Source organism: Harpia harpyja, chromosome Z, assembly GCF_026419915.1.
Source record: "Harpia harpyja isolate bHarHar1 chromosome Z, bHarHar1 primary haplotype, whole genome shotgun sequence".
NCBI classification, from domain to species: domain Eukaryota; kingdom Metazoa; phylum Chordata; class Aves; order Accipitriformes; family Accipitridae; genus Harpia; species Harpia harpyja.
In genome coordinates, this window is record NC_068969.1 from 98,316,977 (window position 1) to 98,328,489 (window position 11,513).

The 11,513-nt window shown below is 41.2% G+C and overlaps 1 protein-coding gene across 1 annotated transcript in view; it reads right to left on the reverse strand.

Annotated features, from left to right (window-relative positions):
* The window catches only part of NDUFS4 (NADH:ubiquinone oxidoreductase subunit S4), a 49,001-nt gene extending 41,598 nt beyond the window's left edge, over positions 1 to 7,403 (reverse strand). The window contains exon 1 of the mRNA XM_052777987.1: positions 7,244 to 7,403. Coding sequence (XP_052633947.1) covers positions 7,244 to 7,329 — 86 coding nt within the window. The 5' untranslated portion in view covers positions 7,330 to 7,403. The remainder of the gene's footprint in view (positions 1 to 7,243) is intronic.
* Positions 7,404 to 11,513: the final 4,110 nt, after the last annotated feature.

The following is an 11,513-nucleotide window of genomic DNA, read 5'->3' on the forward strand; positions in this document are numbered from 1 at the left end:
TCAGTCAGAAATACAACTCAACCCAACTGTCTTCTGGGCTTTTCCAATCATATATAAATATTGCATCAAGCTGAGATGTATAATGGAATAACAAGATTAATTGAGTCATAATGCTCAAACCTACAGTAAGGCAACATCAAGGTCATTTTTGCAACCCAAAAAGTAGTATTCTTCCAGTATGAGTTAAACCTGCTGAACAGTATATATTAAACCACCACCGCTAAAGCAAATTTTATTATTTTGTTAAGATAGATTTGAAATTCTATCTGTTGACAGCTGGCATTCGAATTCCCCTTCTCCATGTATCCATATGGCATTTCATAATCTATCAATTTATTTATTTATTTGACAAAAAAAAGGTGCTTGAAGTCATTGTAACAAGTTCTACAAATACATTTCTCTCAAACTTTGAGATACCAAATATTTGGTATTAGGAAATACCAACATGAAAGTCTTTTCCATAAAAAAAGTCTGGTGTTTTGTTTTGAAAACAAAGCAAGTGTCATTTTCAAACACAGTGTCAGAACCTATTTTAAATTGTTTAGTCCCTGAAGGAAAGTATTATGTCCTTCTGTTTTAGGATACTAGTGCCAACAAACTTTACATCTATCCTCCAAGGCTTTTTTGTTTGGGGTTTTGTTTTGTTTTGTTGGGGTTTGGGGTTTCTATTCCTACCTCCACTCCTCTTCAAATCTTCAAAGTAGAGAGATTATTAGGTCCTCAGATCAGTAGATTTACTGAAGAAGTTATTCTAGCATATAATAATGCTTTTTTTAAAGATATGCCAAACTCTAGGTAGGTGACCTGCAGTTCTGAGCCGACAATGACTAGTTACCACAGAGCTGGTAAGAAGAGATTTCAGCTGTTCTACTGCAGAAGCAAACACATCACTTAATTTACTAGTTACCTTTCAACACAAACATACCTTAAACGTCTGTCTGCCTGTCTCTACTAAACCTCCTCTTGCTGAAAAGGCTGTCACTCCTCCCCTTTTCAGTTTCTAATTCCAAAAGTGAACGAACCAAATGTAATTAAAATAAGCCATTCCACACTATATGCCCCAATAATGAACAGCTATTTAAGAAGCCTCATCAGGAACATTTTGCTGTTGTAACACGTGCTCTACTTACTTCTCCATAATTACATTAGAAAACCAGCCATTTCCAGAACAACACATCTCTCCCTTGCCCCCATTCTCAAACTTTGGCTCTCCCAACCTCTTTTCCCTTCTGCCACTCTTACTTTCACATCTTTCTACCCATCCTCTTCCTCACCTAGACCAATACTGAAAGTACTTGAACTTTAAGAAACATTATGGGAATCCCATACAACTTTAAGAACAAGAATGATCTTGATCTTAGCTCACTAGGAGCCAAGTTGTGCATTAGAAGAAGGCTAAACTAAATGATACATGGTATTTGTCACTTTTTCATTTCCCTAATCTGTGACAGAATTCTTCACTTTGACAGCAACATCCTACTGCTCTAATGTTTCATTATATCCAACATCTTTGTTCCTTCAAGGGGGCTTTCCAAAGCTTTCTCTTTCCATTTTAAAGGAAACAGGGAGCACTCCTACACCCTACTTCCCCTAACACCAAACAGACAAGCCAAAAAAGGAAATCTAAAACACCATTCTGGTTCACCAGAGCCACTCTCACCTCATAATAAAGGTGCATATCCACAAACAATGCACCAATCATGAATAAGGCAGTATGTTGTTGTGCCACCAACTCTCACAGGACAGAAGCAAGGAGTGGTGGATTAGCAACTTTGAGATCCTATGTAAAGTACTGCAAAAGGACTCAAGTCATCCTACTTGCCCAAAATCCACTCTCTCCCTCAAAGCATGCAAAACTGATGGGGAAAGAGGACCTTCCTTCACAAGAGCCAGACACCAGATCATCATAAAACGACATGTGACATAAAAAATAAACACTGGTGACACTTTCAGCCAGTGAATATGCAAGATTTGGCTGCTAGACCCTCTCTTATCCACACAATCATTATTTGAACAGTGTGGACAGAGTCAAAGGGATTGGGTTTTAAATGAATTATACACTTAGATATATGGAACATATACTGGTCCCAAACTACTGCTTCAGGCTGTCTGCAAGATCAGATGAACACTCAGTGCTGCCTGGAGTCTTGTTTTTAAACTTACGCTCATTAAGTGTACAAACTGCAACAGTTTTCATCTTTTTCTCCCCTCACTATGTCCATTTGTCTCTCCACATCTTTCACCTTGAGTCTGCTCCAAGCCTCCACGTCACCACAATCTTATGACCAAAAAACTCCCTGGAGTTTTTATTCTGCATTTCAGTTTACTATGCATTAAAAACAAAATAGACATTCAAGATAAAATCATAAAATTCAAGTTAAATATATATTTTATAAGGTCTTTTCCCCCTATGAATAACCCAAATGAAACTATGTACAAACACCACTTAGACAGCAAGGGCAAGACCTCAAAAAAATTTTTCCCCTGGTCTTATCTTGAAATTTTATTCCAGGTACTGTTTGCAGATGCAGTTAGCCATTAGAATTAATTCTGACAAAGTTAAATGCTGCAGAACTATTTTTTTAATTAATGCAAACCAAAGCTTCTGATGTGTCTGAACCTGACACCACCACACATACATTATCCTGCACAGTATATGAGAGTAAGTAGCAGACATGCATTACAGCTGGATGAAATAATAAGTAATACAACTGCTGCAACATGCCACTTATTCCAAACTTGACAAAAATGTCACACTGGCTAGCACTAACACTGGCTAAATAGCACTTCTATTAACCAAACGCAGTCAGAGCTTTGTGTATCTTTGTGTAGCTCTCTGGTCTACCCAGGTCTAGATCTGGGAAGCCTACTAAGCCCTGTTTTAACATATGACTTAGTATGAACACGCAACAAAAACGCCAACGCTATTTTGAAGAAAGAAAAAAACACAACAAAACAAACAATAACACAAAAGAGTAAGCTAATTATCTTGCGGGAAAAAACCCCAAACTTTTCTTGAAAAGTTAGTATTTTCTCTATTATTCATGAAAAAGCAAGATAGGAATTAAAACAGGTTTGTTTTATACTTTCTAAGTTCTTTATTTTCCCACAAAAATGGCTTTCCTCTCTTTTTACTGAGGGGGAAGCTTTCTTATGTATACGATAATTGCAGAGTAAGATTTAAACGGCATCCCACATTGCCTCATTCTCTTGAGCATATAGCATGAATTGAGTAACAGGCTTTCTACTACACAAATGTCCATAACTCTTTGCTTTCCTAACCTCAGGTATCCATTTACGATGAACTAGCAAACCATTTGCTATCATGTACAGAGTCTTTACAACAGAATTACAAGAGTAAGGTAATACGTTTTGAAGAACCATCATCTATCACTGAGAATTGACACAAACAATCCATTATCATGAAATGTAGGGACTGTGTGGCCAGGTATTACACCTGCACACACAAAATACTCTGCTTCTGCAACAGAAATTAGTATGTTTGTATCCTGACTGTAATACCTTGTGAAATAAAGGGACTCTCTGAAATACTAAGTGGTTTTGGAACAAATAGCCGATTCCCAGTTCAGTAGAAATTTGTTGGAAGTTTTCTTTTCTCAGGTCTACCTACCCATACCTTCTAATGCAAGAAGAGACTGCAATCTTTCCCAAGACAAGATATTTAGAAGTCCCTCCTCTGCTTTCCTCCAATTCACATGAAACTTAAAGAAATGTAACTGTATTATTTAAATTATACCCCTTAATCAAATCTTGGCTGCAGATAACTAAGAGGTAACACTTGAAGTAATTAGGTAAGACAGACAAACAAGGTACAACTTTCCTCCTGAAGAGGTCAAACTCAGAAGAGCACGTTCAACATAATTTCAAGCCCCTGAAACCTTGACAAATCTTACAGCATGAAAGCTTCAAAACTGTGATCTAAGCAAAAGAGGCACTACTACTTTCTGTATCAGCTCAAGCCATCTGCTCATGGTCTATTAGGCTTACCATCAGACAGAATAATGATGGACTCAGTAAGCACTGCTTCAGTGATTTAAACTAGGCATACAGAACTTCATAAAGATATGAGGAATGTTGCTGCATGTTCTCTTAACTTTGGACTGAACACTTATTTACTTGTTGTGTTACCAGTAGTCAGTTCAGAATCATCAAGCAGCTTGGGCATGCATATTTTGAAGTGCTTAAACATGTATTGGTAAATTAAATCTTTGTGTTAGAGGATGTCATAATATTTGTAAGAACCAAATATAACTCATGGAAATCAGAACAGAATCTCTCTTGTGACTATTGGAAAGTGATCTTGGGAATTGTTTTCAAAATCAGAGGGCAGCTATATTACTCTGTATTTCTGAAAACTGGAGAACTACCAGAAGTTCACATGCAAAAACCTGCAAAAAACACTGCAAATAAAACTACTGCTTGAAGGTTTTAACTTTAATCCTACAGTGCTCAAAAAATAAGTTGTATTACTCTCACAACCTAATTAAGGCAAATAACATGAAACTGTAATTTAACCAAGTTGTACCAAACTTGACCAAACTTTACTCTGAATCTGAGTAAACAAAAGCATAGTGCTGAAGCGATGGAAGAATCATTCAAATGCCCCCAGAGTTGACAATTCCAGCATCTTCTTCAGCCATCTCCTAAGAACAGTGTTAACTTTCATTGTTAGTAATTCTAACACCTGCATTTATTTTGAGACACACATCTAGCTAGCATACTGGTATAGTACATTCTTTCTACAGATTGACAAATACACAGATTACTCCAATAATAAATTAACACAGACAAAGACTTCAAATATCCTCTGAATTTGTTGTAACAAAGCAGCTACTTGCACCAAACAGTATCTGCCAAAATACTTTTCTGAAAGGAAAACAGTATCACAGGATCTGTATATCCAATTGCAATATATGCTGCAAACCACTGGCTTCTCAAAGAAGCAGGCTTTTGGATAGTTGCTGATCATTAAAACTGGAAAATAAGCTTAAGTGGTTCATATTGCAAGACCATTCACAATTCTGTGACGTAGGGAAATTCCTTTATCCCCTTTTTACAAAATGAGATGTGAGATACTAAAGCTAGAAATGGGACTTTGAGCCATCTACCTGTCTACTGAAATTTATGATACTGCAGTCATCTAGATTTCTGGTAAAATACAAAGGATTATATGGTATACAAGAAAGGTATCCACAAAGGAAAACAAAACAAACAGCTGCTTTCAAGCAGCATAGACAGTACAGAAACAAAAGCTACACTTTCTCCCATGCATCTCTATAATTTTATTACCTCACTATGAGCTGCAGGAGGACATCTTGAATTTAAAATCTAGAGCTCTGAATCCTTTTCTGTAATTATGTACCTTGATTGTCCCTTTCAAGTAGGGAGACTACAAAGGCTGTTTAACAATACTTTTCATATAAAGCAGTGACTGAGAAGAGGAAAGATGTAAGTTTCAGTGCCTACTTAATCAAGAAAATAATTAATTACTTTACAAAAATTATGCAGTGGATTACAGCCTCAACCACTGCTTCATACTGCCCAAACTGTCTTATTCTGAAACATCTTTTCCTTGTTCCAAGGAAAATTTTATTCTCACTCTTCCAACATGCAATGATTGCAAAGATGTATAAAACTAAATAATTAGAGAGACTCATAGTGCTCTTCCCTGCCTCTTCTCCAAGAAACCTGCAGATTTATGATCAGGCCACTCTCCTACAGAATGTGAGGCGTAAGTTCCAGTCCCTCTCAGGCAAGTATCTTCAACCTCCCTCTTATTGAAAATATCCAGGGACACTAATGCTTCAGCCTCTCTCTGTGGCAGGGAAGGAACCTAAGGCACTATTTCAAAGAAGAAATTTCCCGGAAGACATGTCAGCTTAAGAGTCCCTACCTCATGAACAGCTCCCATGCTGTTCATTCCCATCCCTGCTACGTCCTACTATTTGTTCTGGAGTAACTGCTTAAAAGGTAGAGTGGCAAAACTTTAAAACAAACAAAATTATTTTCAACCTGAATCAGTTGACTGATCCAATTTAGTACATGGCACAGGCAACAGTTGTGTCAACACCACATAGGACTAAAAGAAGGAGAGAAACAAGCAGTCAAACATGAACAGTGAGTTTCTGCATTAGCATAGAGAAATTCCTCAATTCATATTCACAGATTCCAAAGCATTTTTATGAGACCGAGGGTTAATCTTTAGCACTGTAAAAGAGGTGCCATTTTAAGAGGGAGGAAGCAGCCATAACTGATGGGACAGTCAGAACATAAAAAGTGGGAAAAAATAGTATGGCCATAGTCCTTTCTCTCTGTATGTGTGTATATATAGCTTTCTGTGTTTTATACATATATGTATAAAGATCCCACAGATTTAAAAAAATTATTGAAACTATCTTGTATGTGTATTTATATGTAAAGATTTAAGTAGCATGGAAAAGCAAACCCTCCAAATCATAGTTAATTGCACTGAACTATATTTTTTCTCCTGACTAGAAGGAGTCTTACAAAAATCCTAGTCCTGTGACATGCACAGAAGTAAACACATGCACACATCTTCAACTAGAGCCTGGGTCATGTACTGGACTTTCAATACAGGTCTCTGCATTAAAGAGACAAACAGCAAAGTCCCACCAAAAATTATAAACTGACTTCCCACATTATTTCGAGGAATTGGTGAAAGAGGAATTGGTGAAAGAGTAGCTAAGCACCTCCTGAAAAAATCAAGAGATCTCGGGGAGGCGATGGAGAGGAAAAGCTACAGGGTACGGAATAGGGCAAAGGGGTGCAAATCTGTCGGAAGACCGTGCCGGCGATGGAAGGAGCCATCGTCCTCTCCGGCTCCCTGCCCGCCACTCCGGGCACGGCGGGGCTCCTCTGCCGCTTCCACCAGCTCCCGACCTCCGGGCGCCGCAAGGACACCGGGAGGGCGGTCACAGCGAGGCAAACAGCGAGGCAAACAGCAAGGACGGAGACGGACAGACACGCACAGCCCCTCAGGAAGGCCTCGGCCAAGGGCCGGCCGCCAGCCCGGCCGCCCCCCGCTCGCGGCGGGGCCCTGCGCGCCCCCCCCCCCCCCCCGGCCTAGCACCCGAGGCGGCCGCGGCGAAGCCCTAGGCCCGGGTCAGCCTCCTCGGGAGCGCGGCCGCCCCCACGGGCCGCCGCCGTGCCCCTGGCAGCGGCGGGGCCGGCCGGCCGGCGGAGCGCCCGCGGTGCCCGTTACCTGGCCGGCGACAGGCGGGCCGCGGCGGCCCCGCTCCTCGCGACAAGGTGCCTCAGAGCTGCTGACATTGAGAGAGCCGCCGCCATGACGCTTGCCGCAGCCACTGGGAGACGGCAGCGTCGCAGGGCCAAACCTCCTCCGCCCAGACAGGAAACGCGAAGGCGAGGGCGGAAAGAGGGGAGGGGAGGGGAGGGGAGGGGAGGGGAGGGGAGGGGAGGGGAGAGGCAGCGGCGGGCAGGGAGGGAGTTAGGGTGCGATGGCGAGGGGGCTGGGGAAGGGGAGAAGGTAAAGCGTGGGGGGCTGCTGACACCCCATCGCCAGCACTGAGGAGGGCCAGGCCTGATGACCACAGGCCCGTGGAGGAGCCATGCACGCGTTTGGGGTGCAGTTGCCCCCTTCCGCCAGCTACACATTCGGCCCAGAAACGTCTTCTGGCACCTTCGGGCGTGACGCCATCTTCTCGACGGCAGGGGACGAGCCCCCGGGAGGGATGGTGCAGGCCTGCGGGCTCTGCGGCCTCACCACCCCCCGGCAGGGTGGCTGGGCTGGCCGATGTGTGGTCTCTGGGGCGGGCCAGCAAGGCAGGGAGGGAGGATGGGCATGGCGGCCTCCGAGCCCTGGGGACCCCAGCAACTGGAGCCCTTCCTGCTTGGGCACAGAAGTTGTGGACGGATATTGTTGGCCCCATTTTTCTCTGTTACGTTTCTCAGACAGAATGGTGCACTCCGTACAAAGATGTCAAAGCTTTGATACATTTTTTTGCACCTGTTTTTTAACATATTTCTTAGTTTCACTATATAAAATGGATCCATATTATTGGTTCACTAAGATAAGCAAGTCTTTAACATAACTGTGGTACTTTCAGGAACTCTGTTTTGGTTTTAAACCAATTCCAGCCTTATTTCCTATATTCAAGCAAGGAAGACTGGCAAGACTCCTGTTCTCTTAAAGTGGAGTCATGCTTTTAATATGTTAACTGTAAAAGAGAAGTAAATAACAGTACTTATGCCCTGGAAGTATTAATGGTGCTGTGTTCAGGGTTAAAGAAGACAGATTGCTGTAAATCAGGAGTCAAATATGATCATGTTCAGTGCCAAAACCTCCAATGACATAAAGTTTCCAAAAAGGCACGGTGCAACAGCACAGTGTTATAGTAGGATCTGTAACACAGTGAAGGACTGACAAGTTTTTGGGTTGGGGGGGGGGGGGGGCAGTATTCTTAAAATTATTCAGATTTATGTTATGTTCAGATTTTATGTTAAAAATCTGCTGACATTTTGAAAAAAGCTTAGGTAAAGTTTCAGCTTCAATTTTACTGAAAAAGTATTTAGAAGTTTCTTAAACGAAAAAGTGATGAAATTCCTATAGGAGGAGATGTTTGTTTTGACTGTTTCTGCTTTCCTCCAGGAGAAGCTGGCCTTGTTCTCGATTTTGACAGCACAGTTTGACACTGTCAGATACAAAAATTCTGCATAAGCAAGTATATTCAGCATCTTCCTGCCCCAAATAAAGGAAGATGGAAGAAGAATAGTTCTAATGAAAAGTTAAACTTTCAACAAATGTCATCTGTAGTTATCAGATCAACAGAGCATTAATTTCGGATGAGAGCAAACAAGCAACACCCTTGTATTATATAATCCTAATTAAATGTCAGACTTAGAGCCATTGTTTCATAGTCTTTGTATTAGGCAAAGGTTGCAAAATACTTTCTGTTGTAAATCATCCTATTAGAACTTTCCACTCTCAAATATGTAATTTCCTATGCTTTCTTCCCATCAAATATTTCTGAATTGTGGGGAACAGAAAATATATACTGTTTTTCCTTTCAAAACAGCAACAATGCTGCAGAAAAAGAAGAAAAGGGAAAAATCTTTCTGGGCAGCATAACGCAGAGACATAGTAAGGACAGTGATTTGCAAGTTTGGTGGTTTTACAGATAGGAGTATTTAAAATTAATTTTTCAATCATTAGTGAATATGTTCAAAGTCAGATGTAGTAAGACAGCAGGAGTGATTTTGTAGCAATGATGAATTGAAATGGCTTATATGGGGAGGTGATATCCTTTGTTAAATGCAGGTGGGAAAATACCCCCAACTTTTGAACTTTTCAGGATTTTGAGAGAAAGACTTCAAAAACTCTGTTCCCTGAAGTTTTTTGTAATTTTAACTATCAGTTATCAGCCTAATAATGCATGTTATCTCTCGCACTGAACCTTCAGTCACATGCAGATAGACATAGTAAGAATATTTGCATCTCAGGAAATGAATTAATTTTTTTCTCTCTCTTCCAAAATCTTTTTCTAGTGCATGAGTGATGGTAGGTTAGAGGCGGCATTCACACCAACTCGGATTTACTTCAGCTAATCTAAGCTTGGTCCTTTTGTGGTGCTTCAGCTAGGAGAAATGGTCTTGTAATTTCTGGAAGCAGAGGAAGATTTTACAGGTGTTCAGAGGCACCAGTGGTTCGGTGATGGCAGTTGCCTGAGGGCTCCATTGTAAACTGAGACAAGTTGTTTGAGTCTGCCTACTTTGCATCAGCTGGCAGATCGTCATAGCTCAGCCGAAGACCTTTGGGGTAGATCCAGCTTCATATCTGGTGTCTTCTTTCACTGTCAGAGATGGAGCCAGTGGTTTGGTGAGCATGCGGTGGCGCCTGTGCTTCATGTGGCTCAGTTCAAAGAACTCCTGCTCTCCCTGCTACCTCTTCTTTGGGTGGCGGAAGGACAGAGGTAAGTACATGGCAGCTGGAATTTGGAGCTGCCACCTTATTAACTGAATCTGTCAAAGGAGGGTGCCAAATTCAGGAGCTGCCTGAGACAGGACCCTCTTGTGCTAGATTACAGTGACCGATGGGCTTGAGTATGGGCACAAGTGAACATGGTGCTAATTGCTAGCACAGTCCCTGGAACTGTTTTGGCCCTGGCCAATTAGCACCATCCCAAACAATGTCTGAGCACAGCCTGGGAACTAGCGTGGGCCTGGGACTGTTCCTAATAAGCCGTGTGGATGAGGCCATTCTGGGTTTTGGACTCAGTTTTTGGAGCAGGGGAGAAGAGGGGAAAGAGTTTAGCTCCATGGATATGAGCCATGCCACGTAAGCTGAGCTGCATCAGGGGTACAAAAGGGTCCTTGGACTGTTTATTTACTAATATTAATGTAACCATAGCATTTGTTGCTGAAGTATTGTGTAGTAGTCACAAACACGAGAGACTATTTCAAGACAAATAACCATAGCTCTCCAGAGACAGCATGTGTGGCAATTCCAAGTACACAGTTTACCATGAAATTAATATGCACCAACAGTCCCTTGCAGTCTGGTGCCTGAGAAAGGGAGAGATATGAATTTTTCTGTCTCCCACTATTTCATCCAGTTTAGAAGTAGACCTGTAAGATACTCCTACACAGGTTTAAGTTACCTGTATACTGTTTTATCTGATTGGCTTAAGTTTCTGTAACTGTATTCACACATATTACACAACACCTTTTTAAATCATCATGTCTTAGGTTAAACTAATAAATTTGTGTGTGTAACAGTCTTAGAAAATGAACTGTTAAATGCTGTGTTCCCCAAAATAATTCAATGCATCAGTTTTTGAGGTGACTGCAGAAGAATCATTCTAAGTCCATGCTTATAAGAAGGCTTAAACTTTTCATTCATAATTCTGGCTGCAAGCTGGTCTTCTGTCACTGATATACTGTGAAACACTGTCCCTCAAGACTGAAACAGTTCATGTGCCAGCACTAATTGTGCTGTACAGTATGCTCACAGTTCCTATTGTCTCATTCTATGAGAAAGCTTATCAGCTTAACTATGCAGAGTTAGAGTCATATTTTCTCTTCCCATATGTGAGCTGCACACATTGTGACAATTGGAGAGGAAAATTTAACCTTTTACTTTTTTCGTGCAAGGCTGAGGTTGCACAGCTTTACTCCATGCCCAAGCAAATCAATTCTGGTACAAATAATTTCATAGTCTCAAATAACCACAGTTAGCAGGGAGAAGCAGAATTCTAGAGCTATTCCTTAATGTATTGTTGCTTTGAATTGGTTTGTTTTCTTCTGGGTGGCATAGAGGAACTATGTAGGAAACAATAGCATCAGCCTCAAAGATGTCGACAGTCTAATGCGGCAAACTGGTAGAAAAGAGGTACAACATAGAAGCAAACTGATTATACTGGCTATAGCTGTTTGTATTCCCAGTTCCATTTTGTTTGTTGGTTGTATTGCTTTTACATACAGAATTTATGATTTCAGTGTTGGATAACTCTCAG